This window comes from Poecilia mexicana, unplaced genomic scaffold, assembly GCF_051168715.1.
Source record: "Poecilia mexicana isolate PSO_F unplaced genomic scaffold, ASM5116871v1 scaffold_15, whole genome shotgun sequence".
Classification (NCBI taxonomy): domain Eukaryota; kingdom Metazoa; phylum Chordata; class Actinopteri; order Cyprinodontiformes; family Poeciliidae; genus Poecilia; species Poecilia mexicana.
Window position 1 is genome coordinate 10,508,626 of NW_028263384.1, and position 18,743 is coordinate 10,527,368.

Sequence of the window (18,743 nt, forward strand, 5' to 3'; positions counted from 1 at the left end):
TTGCGGAGAACACGTACGTTTGCGGTCATGCCAGCTCCTGTTTTTGTGGTTGTTTTGGTTTTATTATATTCAGATTCATTTCTAATCGGATGTGGAGGTTTGCAGAAGCATCAAAGAGAGAAGCAGATAATCACAGAAGCTAAATCATGAGAGGAGATTGGCAACAATGGCGTGACGTTAATTAATACCTCTGGAGTAAATCAAATCACGGCAGGAGATCTCTGCAGAAACGAGCGAATCGTGTGGATTAAAATAATCAGAATTTGATATCAAATCTAAAAGCGAATTGGTGCAGGTTGGGTCTTTAATGTCGCTTTTTGCACAACAATCGGCCAAACCCGTGCGGAACAATGGGCTCGCGACTCTCGCAGGCCGCGTGAACTCTGAGTGGCTCCCCTACCCCCAACCTCCACCCACTCCGTCCTCCTCCCGCGGTGGCCTGTCCGGCGGTCTGAGGACTAATGAAACGGTGAAGCAGCGGTCAACGATTCTGCCTGACCCTGCGGCTGACCTGCCGGCAGCTAGGCTACATTCTTATAGAAGAATGCTCTTTTAAACAGCGAAGCGTCGCTCCCCTCCGCTCGTGTTGTTGTTTGCCTCCAAAAAGGTTCAAACTCCATTGAGGAGGTGCGATCAGCTAATGACTCTCCATTTAACCGAGAATCTGAGGATAGAAGAATCCTGAAAAATGAACCTTTTTGTGTACTCTAATAGTTAAAACTGAAAGGAGATTTTTTTTGTGTGTATCTGCAAAAAAAGAAAAAAGTGAAGCTTAATTTCTCATCTCAACTATCAACTAACCCTAACCCTCCGAGAAGGATTGCAAGCAATAGATCAACAGTTTTTGGAGCTCAAAACTTTGAAATTATGAAATTTGGTTCATTCTTAGAGAAAAAAATCTGAAACTGTCTTTTACAGAACTGGCCAATCAGAGTCAGAGGTCGATATCACCATGTACAGTCATGACCTCAAGATGCTCAGCATTACGCATTATTTAGCTTGGATTGTGTATTTTTGACATTAATTAGTATAATGTGTAAATGGAACCTGGTAGAGGCAGCGGTTAGGGGCCACAAACAGCTAGAATCCGTGAATCCCATGAAACCCTCTCAGCGCTAACACAAGAGTTCAAACACCGAATATGTGCAATAAAACAATCACGAAAGCTAGCATCTTTCTTATTTCTGCTCTTTGGAGGTATAGTCAATCAATGACAAGGAAAGTAAATTGTGCTCTCTGATTGGTTGCTTTGTAGACTAGGAACATGTCAGGTAGTGTCCAGCTTCCCAAGCTGCAATTTCTTTGTAATGAAATACATACTGCTATGTTTTGCACCCAAAACATAGCAGTATGTTTTGGGTGCACACAAATAGGTAAATTTGTAAATTCTGAGCTGGGATTAGGAGGGGCTCCACTGCCGTTTGCTTGTTACAGAATCAATAGGGTTAATGTTTCTCTTCTTCTGCTAGTGACTAACTGACCGTTTTCTTTATTATGCTACAGGCATCAAACTATAGCATTAACTATAATGCTATAGTTTGATGGCAAGTCTCTCTGGACTTAGAGCCATATTATAAAACTGCCACTCCCTTATATACAAACCTTTGGGTTAATTTAACGTTGTGGAGTTTGTTTAAAGTGGCTATGTCTAACGTTAAGTTTACCATTGAATGGTTTCAATAGAGCAATTTATGGATTACTAAATAAGGAAAAAATTGGATTAAATACTTAACAAAAAAAAAACCTCAAATCAAATAGCAAATAATTTTGTTTACTTATGACCGATGCTAATTCACAACCAACTGGTTTGTGAATGTTGAACATAGCATAGCATTGGCTTAATTTAACTTAAATTAAGTTAAGTTAATTAACTTAATTTAATCACTTATTAAGATCCTGCTCACATTTTTTGGTCGTTAACTACTTCTGCTATCTTCAACTAATTGGGCTATTTCGTATATCAAAACATTCAGCTTCTTCTGGAGATTTCTGCTATGACTTTTGCTAAGATTCACTATTGTATTTTTTACACTCTAATAACGGCCATTTTTGAACTTTTAATGCTTTTTGCAAACAAAATGATGCTGTTCATACATATTTCACTGTAGAGAAATAATTTATGCATTAAAATGTAGCCATGTATGTCTACTTTAAGGAACTATTACCATCATTGCTACAGCTCTGTCAAACTCCTCTGGAGTACAGCCATGTCACACCTTCTCCTATTCTTTCAATGTATTTTTCTCTTGTGCTCTGTTTCTATCTGTGTGTTTGCATTCTGCTTGTCTACCTTTCTGTATGCCTTCTGCTTCTACTGGTTTTACTGTCCACAAAGGTCTTCTGCAAACTTTAATCAATTTTAGCGATTCAAATATAAAAATGTTCTGCTTCTTTTGCTCCTTTATTCTATTTGTTTTGCTATGTTTCACTTCAAATATTTCTGGTTTTGTACTAATTTCTGCTTCTGCTAATTTATGCATTTTGCTATGTTCCACTGTTCAACCTTTTCAAATATTTCTGGTTTTGTACCAATTTCCCCTTCCTGTGATAGTTGTGCTATTTTTTAAGCTGTTTCACTTTTTGAATTTTTGAAATCATTCAGGTTGCACAAAAACTTCTGCTTCTTCTGCTATACCTTTGCTAAATTTCATTACTGAGCAAAGGTTTTCTACACTGTATGACTGTAGCAATCTTTACTTTTTTCTACTTCTTATTCTTTGTTCTCATGTTTCTTGCATTTCTCCATCATTCATTCTGCAAATATGCTTCTTTTGCTTCTTTATGCTATTTGTTTTGCTATATTTCATTTTTTTTTCAAATATTTCTGGTTTTGTACTAATTTCTGCTTCTGCTAATTTATGCATTTTGCTATGTTCCACTGTTCAATGTTTTCAAATATGTCTGTTTTTATACTAATTTCCACTTCCTGTGCTAATTATGCTATTTATTAAGCTCTGTTTAACTTTTTGACTTTTTCAAATCATTCAGGTTGTACACAAACTTCTGCTTCTTCATCTGAATTCTGCTATACCTTTGCTAAATGTCATTACTTAGCAAAAGATTTCTACAATGTATGACTGTAGCTTTCTTCTGCTTTTTTCTACTTCTTATTGTTTGTTCTCATGTTTCTTGCATTTCTGCATCAATCATTCTGCAAATATGCATTTTCATGGCTGTTTCGCTAGGAACAGCAATTTTTCTAGTTAATTTAAATTCAGCGGACAAACTCGTTCTCTACCATTAACTATGCTCATTAACACACCCTACTATCATTGCTGTTCTCATATATGATTGTCTCACTGTTACCATTTCTCACGTCTTCTTATGGAAGAGATTCATGAAAGTCTGAGAGGATGTCACATAGTTCAAAATGGTATCCTGTGAAAAAGGATCAAGTCTTCTTCTCTAAGCCAGCAAATCGGGTCACAATTTTAGAACCGGTGTTTGGTTTCCTTCTGCGTAATGTTAAAGTAATCAAGCTTCACTCAAAGTTTAGCTCTGTGCAACACACTGCCCACTTTTTTTCACTTTGGACCAACAAATGGTTCTGATACAGTTTTCACCAACTGCTTATTCAAGCAGACATGGGAAGTTAGTGTGACATGTAAACAGCTACAGAATTAATGTCTGTGAAAGAAGAGAAAATTGCCCAGGGCAAGAAATGGGAACATAAATTTCCAATGGCATCTTGACCAGAATGTGTCACAAACATTGAGAATTATATAACTGTCCATAAGATTCATAATAGCCCTGCTCTGTCTGTGAATAATGATAGCAGAGAGGCTGGATGGAGCCATATATTGATTCAAAATCAACACTTTGGTGATTATTTACATATGTATTACATGGGCTCTGTAATTGATTGTTTTATGTATAGGCTTTTAAGCAGAAACAGTCAGCACGACAATACCAATAGTCAGCGTGCTTTTACAAACATTGATTCAAACAGCCTTGATTAAAACTTGTTCAGAGGTTTCAGCTCATGTCAGATGTTGAGCCATAAACATTTATGGAAGCTGGGAACCATCACGAGCGGCAGGATCTGAATGGGAAGTCAAGTTTCACCCTGGGGCCTGAAATCCTGTTGGGCGCTGAGATCCCCCTTCGTGTCCAGACTGAGGCCCACACAGGCCAGGCTTGGAAGAGACCACCAGCAGCTTTCTGCATGTTTACCAGCAGCTCTGACCAGGAACCAGTCCTCCCTGCCTCCCTCAAGAAAAGCAGTTTGAAAAACAATTGGCACCCTTCTGGATTTTTCTCAGTCTTTGCTTCTCTGGCACACCGTATTGTCTCAGGTTATCAAATAAAAAAAAAAAAAAATATATATATATATATATATATATATATATATATATGTATATATATATATATACATATATATATATATATATATATACATATATATATATATGTATATATATATACATATATATGGTGTATGTATATATACATACACCCTCCTAGTTAACTAGTTAAATGTGGTATTAACCATAAAATTTCCCAATTTGACATTCTGAAAAATACATTTGCTCAATAGAAACATGTAATTTTGGAAAGAAACTTTCTTTTCTCAGTAAAAGGTTTTGGAAATAGGATGAGGTGGGGTTTTTTGGCCTTATCAAAATTGGTGTATTTTGTAAAACTGCAATGCAAACACTTTCCTCACATCATGTCATGTGATCAACAGTAGATGTTACTGCAAACAGAAAAGACGAAGAAGACGACAGGAAGCGGTAGGAGGATGGTGGTTCTTTGAAGGACTTCTCATATGAACAAACTTATTCACATGAATTAATGGAAACATCACAATTGCAAAGTTGTGGGGTTTTTTTTTTTACTTTAGCGGAATATCAACAAAGTTTTGTGCATGTTTGTAATGGAAGCTCAGGTAGTGTTGTGGTTCTGTTTCACTTACCACATCCAGGCCTTTTTATGGTGAGTTCAGGAGAATCAAGAAAATTTCCTCCATCTATGAGGTGACAGAGGAACCCTCCGCTCTCAAAGTCAGTGTTTCAGAGCAACATGCATGCAAGTTATGAGGTGAAAACCACTGCTGATTGGAGCGAATAAATGAATATATTTTCTTAATTCCAGAAAATTTTACAAGAACAGATTTGTCTTGCTTTAGCCAAAAACATTTTGATGTTGCCTAAGACGTTTGGGGAACATGGACTGATGAAACAGAAGCAGAATGATTTTGGAAGGTTTGTCTTGCCTGATATAAAAACTAACTGTACTTTACAAAAAAAGTCATGAAGCAGGTGGTAGTGTAATGGTCTGAGGAAGGTTTGGCAGCCTTAGGACCTGGACAACTTGCTTCTGTCCTCTCTCTGAAAAGTTTGAGGAACTCTTTAGTTTTTGGCCGTAAAGAAAAGTTACACAGCAAGACATTGATTAAAATTTCAACAAGTCCGCATCTGAATGACTGCAGAGGGGTTTCAAGGGAAGGTCCTAGTCAGAGCTCAGCCTTGAATCAAATCAAGGTGTTTTCTTGACCTTCTAACAGGCTGTTCATGATTTACCATTCATCAGTGGCTCAACATGGACCTAAGTGGATTTGAAAAGCTTTTTTCCATTAACAAAAAAACCCCATAAAAATAGATTTTTCATATTTAACCAGCTGGTCTGATATTAAATTCTGTTGGACGATCTGAATAAGTTGAACGTATCAACACTTTTTAATGGAACATTGCTCCACCTCTAAAGTGCAGAACTTCTTATGACATAAAAATCTGTGAGGAATGATCAGCACAGTTTGTGTTGGAGCAAATCGAAGGCATCTGGAGTACCTGAAATATTAATTGTTGTAAACTAAAGTCAACAATATGGTTCCCAGGAGGAAATGAGTACCAATGAGACTGAGAGAGTTCCCTACAAATGCAGGATTATTGATGTTCTGGTAGTCCTTCTAACAGTTGCTGCCGCCCTTTAAGCCATGACCAACTCCTTCTGTCTGTGCTGATAGGAGATGAGCTCCTGCTTCCTTTTTTCCACTGCCTTCTGTAAATCCTTCTTCAACTTTCTTCCAGACAGATTTAACAGTCTAACTGGTTTACAGTTATTACACACATGTATCATAATTAATCCTGTATGTCCTGTTAATAAGGTATTGATGTCAAAAGATGTCACCAGTGGTTGTTATGAAGCACCTGAAGACATTGAGCAGCAGGAATGTCTATAAAATGGAAGGTTTGTAGTTTTAATGTTTCCAGAGGCAGAACATCTTCTGGGTTTATAAAACCGCTGAGTCACGACAAATTACTACAAATTACGACAAATCTCTACAAGAAGAACACAAGGAGCCATCAGCAGCCAGCTGTGAACAGATTCTTCGCCTATATATACCCTGTAGAACCGAATGTGTGTGGAGCTGCCCTGGTCACAGATTGGGTTCTAGGGGAGTCTATGGGCAATGACTAGCCATCTATCAGAATCCGTGACAGGAAGGAAAAGGGACGAGTGTTTGCAGCGCTGCTGCCTGGCCAAAGGCACTCATCTTTCCCCAGATATTTCGTTCATCTGCTAGGACTCAGAAATCCTCTGCATGGCATAAATCTGCTTGGGTGTTGGGTAAGGCACGGGGAAGCTTTGGTTAGGTGGCAGGAACATAAAGCTGTCATGTTGCTTTACACAAATTGAGCTGCATGTTTTTTTCACCATGAAAAATGGGATTTTGCTACCAGATCAAATTTTTTGTGGCATTTTGGTCGACTTATAAGAGTCTTCATAAAAAAAAAAAAAAACATCAGTCGAGTTCCGCAAACTAAATAATTTCCGTTTATTGACTCACACGTACAGAGATTTTGTAAGAGATTTAAAACTATTCATACTTATACTTTCTTTTTTAATTCTCCTATTTTGTAAAACTGGATGGATAACAAAAAAAAATGGTTTTAATTCTTCCCAACTCAGTCTAAATTTTGGTGTGGACTTTAGGACACTTTGACACAACTTGAGCTGGACTATTACATTAACAGTGTCACATTTCTGAAAACCTCTACATTTTGAAGTGTGCTCCATGCTAACTTGCAATCTCTACTTATTATAACCATGTGTTACATCAGTAGTTGATGAAACTACATTTTGTGTAGCTGGTCGCTCCAATGGAAACTATGTCGCACTTTCTTTTTTTTCTTTTTTACATCATTTTAAAAGTTCACTCAAAATTGACATGACAGTTGGATGGAAACATCTGGTGTTGAACTGACTGTCTGATTATGCTCATTATCCTGTTGGAAGGTGAAGTTCCAGTCTAGTTTCCAGTATTTTTCTAACAGATTTTTTTTTTAGGTTTGTTGTTTACTCTCTCCAGCTCTCCTGTCCCTGATGAAGAAAACCCACCCCACAGTATGATACAACCACTATGTGATGTCATTTAGACTGAAAAGTTTCATTTTGATCCCATCTGTCCACTTTATTCCACATTGTTCCTGTCAAGAAAAAAAAAACATAAATGAGAAACGTGTAATAGTTTTCAAGATGAACCGTGGAAGACTTTGACACTGTGGCAAAATGAGAAAAAGTGTGTGAATATTTTTGAAAGGTAATATAAAATTCAAATTACATTCTTGATTGTATGAGGCTATAAATATGAAACAGATTTGTTCAAGCTGATAAAAATGAAGCAAGGCAAATCTGATCATTATCAGCCTATTTGGGCTGATGACTCATTAGATCGATAACCTTCACAGAGATATCAGTTCAACTCTGAACACAAAGATGGGAGTTACTTCTCTCCCTAACATGCGACCGTCTCTTCGTGTGAGGGCTCAGCTTTAAACTTTCCATTAGTATCCAGCATAATTAAGTTGCGTTTCTCTTTATCTTTCTCTCTTCTTTTCTTAAAGTTGCATTTTTCTCTGCTTCAGCATCATTTTTTAGGCAAAGTTCCGCATCCCCCGCCCCCCGAACCACCCCGGCCTGACCCCGGCCTGAACAACAAGCCCAAACTACTAGTCACTGTCTGGGAACCTTTTATCTCTTTTGCTTCTTTTATTTTGGGGGACCTTTCTGGTCGGCCACGTTTTGTTGTCCGTCCTTTTAACTCGCCACAAGGCCAAATATGGCCCCCACAACCCCCAATATGGGAGATTAATTTTTCAGCCCGGGACATCTGTGGAGAGAAAAAGTTATAAATCTACAGTCCGAAAGGTGGGAGGGTCAGATAGATAGATAGATAGATAGATAGATAGATAGATAGATAGATAGATAGATAGATAGATAGATAGATAGATAGATAGATAGATAGATAGATAGATAGATAGATAGATAGATAGATAGATAGATAGATAGATAGATAGATAGATAGATAGATAGATAGATAGATAGATAGATAGATAGATAGATAGATAGATAGATAGATAGATAGATAGATTTTTTTTTTTGTTGTTTATTTACATTTCCTGTGTCCACAAACTTCTAATAGCGGTAATTTTTCCAAGCTGCAAATCTTCATTAGGTCCGTGATGAATTTTTTTTCCTCCTAAATTATCCCATTACGTTTGACATAAACGTCCCAGTGAGCGGCCTCTGATTGGTTGGCTGACGGGCCACGTGACCCGGGCGGCCGTCTGTCTATTTGACAGCCGCAGGATGGCTCGATGCCAGAGGGGGAAAAGAGACAGAGAGAGGAGATAGAAAGAAAAATTAGTATTCTCCTGTTATCCTCGCTATAAATCAATCATGGAGTCCTTCGTGGTGAGCTGTAAATACGCCGAGCCGCAGTTCCCGCCTTGTGAAGAAGATTACAGTAATTTTAGTGACCAAGGGGGGTATTACAACAGCCCTCAGGACAATGGCAGTTATGCAGGGGGTTATCAGCCTATGCAGCCTCATCCGCCTGTGTACGCATCACAACAAACCGGCTACCAACAATCTGTACAGGGCCATCACCGGGACGATGCAGAGGAGCGGCCACAGCATCAGCAGCAGCACACTGCGACCTACCCGCTGTACAGAGAGCCAGACACGTCCGAGAAGGAGAGGTTCCCCGCGGGAGACCTGCAGTGCCACCAGGCCTGGATGACCTGCGCCAAGCCGGCTCAGGTGCAGAGGAAAGCGGCTGGACTGGGGAAGGACAAGCCGCCCATTGTCGTCTACCCCTGGATGAAGAAAGTGCACGTTGCGAATGGTGAGAACCATGACCAAATCAAAAAGCTTTGTTTGTTTGTTTGTTTGTTTGTTCTTTCTTTCTTTCTTTCTTTCTTTCTTTCTTTCTTTCTTTCTTTCTTTCTTTCTTTCTTTCTTTCTTTCTTTCTTTCTTGTTCTTTCTATTTGTTAGCATCTTCTTTCTTTTTCTCTGTCAAATAATTTACGACCTCAGTGAAAGCAGGCGAGAATTACAACCCCTATAAAGTTTTATGGCCCTGCTGCAGCGCTTATAGGCGACGTGTGTGTGTGTGTGTGGGGGGGGGGATATTCAACGATGCGAACAAACAAAAAGCTGCAAGTTAAAAGTAAAAAAAAAAAAAGAACATAAAAGAATAAAAGAAAAGAAAGAAACAGAAACATTCCCTTTTTGGATCTCTTCCCGGTCGACCACAAATGATCGCTATACAAAGTAAAATGATAACTGGTTTCTTTTATGGCCTAATAACTGTTGTTATTTTTAGATAAAAAATGATTCAGTTTGATTAGGAGTCCTTTAGTGAAGGAGACTTTGTTGTTTTATTTATATTTGACTTGATTTCATATTATATTTTTCTTTTCTTTTTCTACTTTATTATTATTATTAGTACACTACTAGTATTTTATTTACATTTCACTTATTTTCCTTCTGAAAAAATGTTTATACAAAATATAATAAACAGTATTTTTCATAGTTATCATTATTGTTAGTATCATTCTACTACTGTTGATTTTTCACAGGCAATCCCAATCGAATAATCGAAATTATTGTCTGTGTGTGTGTGTGTGTGTGTGTGCTCGCGCGCGCGCGTGCTTGTGTGTGTTAAATATTAAACTTGAATTAATAAATATAAATGCAATATTTAAAAATAAGTATTACAAATATTTGAATATTTAATATTTTAAATATCGGTTAAATGTAATTCATCCATTATTTATAATATATTATTATTTATTTATTTTTACAGTCAATCCCAATCACGTTGGGCCGGAACCGAAGCGGCTGCGCACAGCGTACACGCGCCAGCAAGTCCTCGAGCTCGAGAAGGAGTTCCACTTCAGTCGGTATCTCACGCGTCGCCGCCGGGTTGAGGTGGCCCATGCTCTCTGTCTGTCCGAGCGGCAGGTGAAGGTGTGGTTTCAGAACCGGCGCATGCGCTGGAAGAAAGATAACAAGCTTCCCAACACCAAAGGAAGGAGCAAAAGCAAGAAAGCGACGGACAGCAACAATAACAGCAGCGACTGCAGCGTGAAGGCAGCGATAACCGTCTGACATGAGCCGAAGTGATCCAAGCTGTTCACTCCTGAAATATTTGAACTGCTTTAAAGAGTTGTGATGTTTATCTTATTATTATTGTTTGTATTGTGAAGGATGTTGTATCAAGGTCCGCCTCATATATGAGTAATCGATGAATGTATTATGGTGACCTTGACGGTCTGTCGCTCCTTTGATACAAACACGAATTACCCCCCACTTTAATACCCGATCGGCACTATAAGCATGGCGCCACAAATGTTAATGTTGGTTCTTTTGGAGAAACAGGGTTTTTATTTTATACAGGGTAAATAAGCATATAATACAGGGTTTTTAATAGCTACCTAGAAAGTTAAAATAATTTATGAGTGTGCACGCTACCAAAATGGTCCGCGAGCCGGTGCTTAAAAAAACAAGACCAAATTGTTCAACGGCTGACCAGCAGAATAGTTGCATAAATAAAGTTTTAGCATTTTTGTAGGAGAGTAGCCATATTAGTATTATTTTGTTTTCGGTTTGAATTGAAAAAAAAGAGAAAAAAAACATAAAAAACATAAAATGGATCAGGCATTTATAGGCACGACTTTATTTGTTCGAGCAGCTGAATTGTGTAAATTCAGCTGATTCTCTCAGGGTTACATGGTTTCACAAACTTCCTGAAATGTTTAATTCATTCAAATTAAATTAATTCTCACTTAAAGAAAAAAAAACGTATTTTTCATTACACTTCAATATGCTATTCAAGCCCATATAAGCCAGTACTTATTTTAATTATTATTTAGAAAAGCATTTTATTTTTAAAGCCATTTTTGTTTCTCTTTATTTCCTTTTATGTACGTCCTTTAAAAAAAAAACCGAAAAGTCCTCTTGTGGAAATTTTATACGTGAAAATGTTTTGATAACAGATGACAAAAATAAAAGTATGCATCTTCTGTGTATCATGTTTTTTTATTATTTTATGTGTCAAAATTAGAATCCGTCAATGCCTTAGTCTAAAGGATTTGAATGAATGCATTCAAGCTGTAAAATTGATATCTTTAAAAGGTAAATACATTATTTAACAAAGAAGATGTGCTCTGTCGGATAAACTATCTTTGTTAGAACAGAAATATGACCCAGCAGAGGTGAGCCAATATTGAGCTATAAACATTTTTATTTTGACTCCATTCGTTAATGTTCCACCTCTTAAAGGGCCTCGCTATGATTATTTTAGTTCAGGCTGCTTGTGTGATTCACCCAGGTGGAAACCCGATGGTCTGTCTGAAAAGAAAGGTCCACTCAAATCCATATGGTCCTCTGATGGAGTGTTGATGAATGGGATACGAGGACTGAGAGCCCAGAGACAATAATTGGCACTTTCCGGTGCAGAAGCGGTTAAGAGTGCAGGACAGGCAGGAGGAGACTGACAGAAACCTAACGCCGTCCACAACCGAACCTTTCAATGCCTGATTACAGCCTGCTGTGCGCGATGCTTCCTTCAAACTAAAGCATTTCAACAATAACTCAGAGTGAGGAGAAACTTCAAACGTATTATTATCTTGCGCCCTAGCCCACATCACTTTTAAAAATATTTAGCATAAATTAGTTTCTCCGACGTAAGAGGGGAAAAAAACGCATATCCATCCATCCATCCATGCAGGGTTAAGAGAGGCTCGTGACCATCTCCAGCGGCCCCTTGGGAGGCGGGTCCGCCCCGGACAGATTCAAAGCACTCTGTTGTGGGACAGCATCGCCCCCGTGTGGTTACTTTGGGTCCTCTACGCAGATAGTACGTCAAGCTTTGAACTACACTGCAGAAACACAAAAATATTGCTAAGTATTGTTGGTCTGTTTCAAGTGTACCGAGATATTTTCACTAAAAACTAGACAAAAATACTTGTTAAAAGTTTTTTTTTTTTTTTTTTTTTTTTTTTTTTTTGCAGTGTAGTTCATGTTTGTAGCGCTATGGCCCTGAAATTCAATTTATTTTAAGTAGAGTTTACATGATACAACAGAACAAAACCAGTCCACTGTTGTGAAATTGCTGGAGTATTTTTTTCTTACGAAATAAAAGTCTGAAAATATGGTATGCATTTGTGTGAAGCCTCTGTCCCAGTGCAACCAATTGTCATAAGTCATCTGCTTATAAAAAAGCAGATGACTTAGAGATTCATTAATGAACTTCAAGTTCATTAATGAATCTCATAAAGAGAAGAGATGAGCAGAGAAGGGTCACTACAGTGTGTCTGCTCCCCTAAGGGAGGCGCTCTCCTCATACACCCTGTTGATGAACTGTATGAATTGCTGCCTCAGGCAAACTGTACCACAGCATCGAAAGCAAAACCACCAGAGTCCAACACAGTTTTCAAAGTTGAAGCCAAATATTTACATTCAAAGACACACAACTCTTTTTGAACATTCTGACATTATATTTAATGTCAGAATTCAACTTTTCTTGTTCTATTACAGTTTTCTAAATTTTTTCTATGCTAAATGTCAGAAGAATGGGAAAGAGAATGTTTTCAAAAGCTTTGGTGGAATTGAATTTTAATCTGCCTGACGTGGGTCAAATGTTTTGGGTCTTCTTCCATAAGGTTTTCACAATAGTTTGCTGTAATTTTATTCCATTCGTCATGTCAGAACCGGTGTAACTCAGTCAGGTTTGTGTGCTGCCTTCCCTACACACTTTTTCAATTCAGCTCACACATTCTCTGTCAGGACTGTGTAATGGCTACTCCAAAACAGAATTGTACAAATTACAGACAGCATGCTTACGAAAAATAGCACAATAAAATAATAGGTACACGTTGCAGTGGTCCCCAACCTTTTTATTACCGCGGACCGGTCAAGACTTGGAAAATTTTGCTGCTGCCCGGGTGGGGAAGAGGGGGGGCGGGCAGATAAGGCTTCTGCATGTTGGTGTTCCCACTAAATCCTGAATATACCCAATTTGCGTTGTGTTGGCCTTTTTATCGCAGCCTGTGGGGTTTACCCTGACTGGTAACGAGAATACAACCTGTTGAATGTGACAGGTAGCCAATTAGAAGGCGCGGTGACGTAAGAACAGAGGGGAATCCCAAACAGCTGACATATCGCGCAACTGAGAGTCCGGTGGATATCGGAGATGATATGTGGAAATGTTTATTATTATGTGTAAAGGTCATTATTATATATGTTTATTCAGTTAAAAATGTTAACTATGAAAAACATAGTCACCTCCAAATCATAGTGCAGCAAATAGAGCGGCTGCTCCCGTCGTCTTTTATCAAACGCCTTTCCTTTTTGTTACGTCTTTTATCTCTTAAAATGATTCCGCATCCTGATATTGCTTCTACATCGTCATCCGTGTTTGGTTATTCTAAATTCCCGTATGCTATTGTAACACTTACGATGTGATTACAGTGCTAGACTCAGAACAGGACCAGTGCTAGGTTCGGCTACCGGACTAGGTACAAGTGCAAGTGTATCAATGACCACAGACCAGAAAATAAGTTTAAACTGCCGGCTTATTATTTTTGTAGAAAAATAAAACAAACAATTATACAGTTTACATACAATTACACAAATTCAATACAAAATAGTTTCCCTGTTTCTTTCCAAATGTTTTATTTTATATAATCCCTTTTTTGAAATTTAAACCTATCGCTAGATATTATAGGATACTATTTATTTAAACCTAGATTATAGTTCTATTTAATTCACAGTTTGTCTTGATCTTTTAAATCTATTTTAGTTTAGTGTTCTTTTAAGAGTTAAAGTTTTTTAATTTCCTGTTTTAACCATTTCTTATTTCTATTTTAAACCCAACAAACAATTTCACATTCCACACACTGTAACAACAGACATTGAATGTGGTTAAAAGGGAAAAAAAACAATAAAACACAACAGAGACAATCCAGCAAAAGACCGAATAACTTGTGCTTCAAATCGATGTCTTTTCTCTCTGATGATCCTTAAGGGTTAATCCCGTTTCTCTGAATCCACTGCTATTTCAGCAGGAAACATGGGCAGGTCATACCAGTTTGGATGATTTGCAGTATCCAGCAGAGGGCGTAGCTCCTGCTAGACGGTTACATATGGTTACAGGGCTCCTGGGTTACGGCTCGCCATCTTGTTTCTCACTAGCGGAATCCAACTCAGCAATCGACTCGGAATGTCCCGGTCTAATTTCCAGCAGAACCTTAAAAAGCCCTGGTTTAATAACCAAAAGTTCATTTAACTCTGCTTGGTCGTGAATAAAGTTGAACATCACCCACACATGATGTTCAACTCGCCGATTTGGCGGTTGAACATCATGTGTGGGTGGGGCATGCTTCACCGACCTCAGCTCATCTGTTACTTCCACTGTTTTTGAACATAAAACATAAATGCGCTACTTTATGTAGCAGGAAGAAGCCTGCCCCAATATTCAGAACACCTGGGCCCCTAATCACCTCATGATTGTTGGAGAGTATAAAGGGAGACTCTCTCACCTGGTTGCTTATGCTGGCATTTGGTCACACGCTGTTGGGAAGGTCGCTTGGAAAGCATGCAGGTCTTAAGCTCTAACATCAAAACCACTGGAAGTCTCCTGCTTGGTACTGGGGTGTGGCTGTAATTCACCCTCTCCAGTGCAGTTTTCACATAAAACGGAACATATTGGAAAGCTGATCCTCCTGCTATGGGCCGGAAAGGATCCTGAGGTGAAGTCATCCAGCTCTGCTCTGACACTGCTGCAGCTCACTGGAGACCCTGCTGTTTTGTTTCACTGTTCTTTCGTTTAGTTTATTTTGTTTTATTGGTTGATTTTGTTTCATTTTTGTAACTGTTTTGTTTAATTTGTTTTGTTTAGGGTTTTCTTTGGTTTAAATTTACTTTGGAACATTCTATTGTTTTGTGTGGCCTCCAGCCTTGCAGCCATGAATTCTTTTAGACTATTCTATTAAAGCATTGATGATTTTAATTGGCTATGTTGGAGGTAACCTCATTTTAGTCTGTGGCCAAGTTTAAGTTGTAGTATTTGTTTTTTTGTATTTGCTTGTTTAACCCCACCCTTTTGTCTCCAGGCTGAGAGCTGAAGGAGTGGGAGGGGCCTCCTGGGAGACTGGAACTGTGTGTCGTGCGAGTGGCCGGTGTTGGGATTTCTTCACGATTGAATGCCTGTTCACAAGTGTTTGGGGTGATTTATTTTGGATTTATACATTTATTTTAGGAACCAGTTCCCATTTGGACCGCCCTCCCCCTGCTGGTAGGCCTCAGTACTGTACACTCCCCTCCTATTGTGTTCCTTATGTTGCGATTGTCTCTTAACATGAAACAATAAAATGTAATTGATTTTTTGGAAAAGTCTTGTTCTCCTTGGTCACGAACCTCGAGCCTACTGGCAGTCTAATTCCTTGGGTGCAATTCCCAAGGTGGCGTTGTTGACAGCTTCTGGTTACCCTGCTGTGAGAAGCGGAGTAGCAGATCCCTACCTTAGTGTTGCCACATTTAGCTTTCCGTTTCAACGAAATAAAAATACTTTACAAATACGTTCTTCTCAGAAAATAAAATACACTTTTTAACTCGCCAAGTTCAGTTCTGTAACATAACACAATCCCGAATGCAGTCAGGCTAAAAAATGCAGAACGCTCCTTCTCCAAAAATGCAAAAAATGTTTAATCGTCGATTTCTCTTATCTTTTTCTCGTTCACAGCACAACTCTCAGCTTCTTTGTTCTTTGCTTCTTCTTGGCGCTCTCTGCTTCTTCGCTCTCTCTGCGTCTTCTTCTGGCGCCAGAGAACATAGCAATCCGGTTGGCTGGAGCTAGTCACATAGGTTACACATCAATGTGACCCTTCAGAATAAGAGATTTATCTCACACTTGACCGTTTTAGCTGCTGACAAAATAAAACTTTTATACAGAATTTTAACCAAATAAAATATAATATGAAGCCCTCGGCGGAAATTCAACCTGGGAGACTCTTCCGGCATCACCTGTCACTACGCCTTCACCCCAGCCAATCAGGACGCATCACCTCTCTACCTCGATCCAATCACCTGGCAAGAGCTCCTTTAAAAGACGAAGCAACCACAGATCCACCCGCTTCAGTTGTGTTTCAATGTTATGGGTGCTTTTCCTCTACCTCTGTGACATCCAGCTGCCTCCTCTCCGTCAACGGTTCCGCTCCTTTCGGCCTGGTCCGGCTCGCAAAGCTCCCTCCAATCGTCCTTTTTCTTTTTCTTTGTTCAGATGTCTCTCGTTCGCTGTGCTCTGGTGGACTTTCAGCTGCCCCATCCTGGCTCCCTTTGGCCTTCATCAGCGACGCTCCGGCCTCTCGTCGATCTGCTGTCCCTTTCTTCCCACCACTGACCCTCGTCAGCCCTCCCGTGCTGATCTCGTCGCAGACTCCTCCGCCCTGATCGTCTTTTTAAGCTCACCTCCAGGAGAACGCCACCACCAGTCTGCCAGGGTCGCTCACTTTCGTGTCTCAGCTCACAGCTGGCTCTCCAGCCTCATCATTCAGCAACCTCGCTGCGCCCATGGGTGCGTTGTCTAGCTTCATGGATTCTCCGCCTCCCTCACCCCTCCGTTAAACTCATCTTGAGCAAGGGCTGTTAGTCAGCTCACTGATCTATCCGCCCCATCATGACTCCCTTCGGCCTTCATCAGCGACGCTCCGGCCCCTCCTCGATCTGCCGTCCTCCTCCCCGCCACTGACGCTCGTCAGCCCTCCTCAGCTCGTCTCGTTGTGGACTCGCTCCTCCGCCTGGATCATCTTTCCCAGCTCACCTCCAGGAGAACGCCGCCATCAGACCGCCACGCTCACTTCCGAGTGTCTCGGCTCGCAGCTGGCTCTCCAGCCTCATCAACCGGCAACTTCGCTGTGCCCGTGGGGGCGCTGTCCAGGTAAAAACGTACCTTCTCCAGTCTTGTTCATATTGTTTTCATGACATCACAGTTAGGGCACCAGTGCTTCCAGCTCCTGTTTATCTGGCCTCCCATCGCCGGTCAGTCTCAGCATCTTTAGAGTCGTGATTAGTTCAACTTGTGCGGTTTGCAGAGCCGGGCTTTAAGCTGTTCTAAATCTCATCGGCTCCGCTTTCTAATGGCACTTGCACAGTGATCTGAACTTTGCGAGTGTTCCGCTTCTCAGGCCGTTCACAGTTCGCTGCGTCGCACGTCCTGATAACTTCTGTTCCTCTTTCCCTCGTTTTCTGTCAGCTCGAACTCGTATCGAGGAGTGTGAGGGATTTACCCCCTCCCTAACAGGTGCTGTTTTTTGTGTGCTTTGTATATTCTGGTTTATTTGGGTGGATGTATTGTTTTGGGAGGTGGTTTGATTTATTTACTTGTTTTAATCATCTTCTCATCTCTTTGAGGTCACCTGGTTATGTGTTGCCATGGAAACGCGCCCATGAGCAGTGTTGACAAGGACCTGGTGTTTCCAATCAGCCTCATTGGGAAAACCCATTTTCTGAGAGGGAGGAGAGATGTATTTTGGATTTTGTTTGGGCCCAGATTGTTTTTGTTTCTAGTTTTGCTTGAGTTAATTGTAACTTGTGTAGACATTTTTTTTCTAGGAATAGTTTAGTGCAAATGTTTGTTTTCTTTCTGAAAAATGTGATCGTCTCCACCCCTATAATTAGTCCTGGTGGGAGCCAATCCTTTAAAAGCCAGGTGGTTCAGGTGAGAGGGAGATTCTCCCTCTTCTTGTTGTGACCTGGTATGCCATACTGTGTACTGAACTGAACTAAAGAGAAAAGAAAAGTATTGAGTACTCTACAACTGCTGGCTCCAGTCTGTCTTTCTCTTCTGTCGCAAACTAACAAGGAGGCATAGGCATTAAGTAGAAATACGATATTTATAGGATCCGTCAGTCCAGCACACGCGACATGAGGGTCATAAAATGAGTCAGCTTTCTTCCATAACTCGATGGCCGCTGCGGTTCACGCAATCGCTGTTGGAGTTAGTTGCAATCATTTTAAGCACACCAGCAGTGGCGCAAAAAGTGGGTATGCAACGCATAGGGGCGCTGCACCAGAGGGGTCGTCAAAACCCCGTCTGGAGGGGGCGGCGCACCGATGATGCCTTCGCATAGCCTTATGCTCCTTCACCTCGCGCACATGTAAATCTAAATGTAGTGAGTTTTACCTTTCACGCGTCTTCGTCTCGGGGGAATGTAGTATATAAAGTAAAGTGGATCTATTTACTTCAGCGGAACCACTCCCCTAGCTACTGAGTTACCTAGAGGTTATCCGCCAGTGTATTGATGTGTAACGTTGAGACAAAAGTGAAGCTCAGTAAAGAAGTCACGTTCATCTTGCCTTCGAGTTGAATCTTTCTTTTTTTTTTAAATGTACTATGTTGGAGTAAAGACACAACAGGAAACATACGGTCGCACACACATCACACAGAAAGGAG

At 40.0% G+C, this 18,743-nt stretch overlaps 1 protein-coding gene across 1 annotated transcript; it reads left to right on the forward strand.

Annotated features, from left to right (window-relative positions):
• The first annotated feature begins 8,327 nt into the window (after positions 1-8,327).
• Positions 8,328-11,317, forward strand: LOC106907440 (homeobox protein Hox-D4b-like). Its single transcript, XM_014973137.2, has 2 exons — positions 8,328-9,130; positions 10,095-11,317. The coding sequence occupies exons 1-2, from the start codon at positions 8,683-8,685 to the stop codon at positions 10,397-10,399; spliced, it is 753 nt and encodes a 250-aa protein (XP_014828623.1). The 5' UTR covers positions 8,328-8,682; the 3' UTR covers positions 10,400-11,317.
• Positions 11,318-18,743: the final 7,426 nt, after the last annotated feature.

Coding starts and splice junctions, on each gene's coding strand:
- LOC106907440 (XM_014973137.2), top strand. CDS start 8,683: ATGGAGTCCTTCGTGGTGAGCTGTAAATACGCCGAGCCGCAGTTCCCG. Junction 9,131..10,094: donor GAAAGTGCACGTTGCGAATG/GTGAGAACCATG, acceptor TTATTTTTACAG/TCAATCCCAATCACGTTGGG.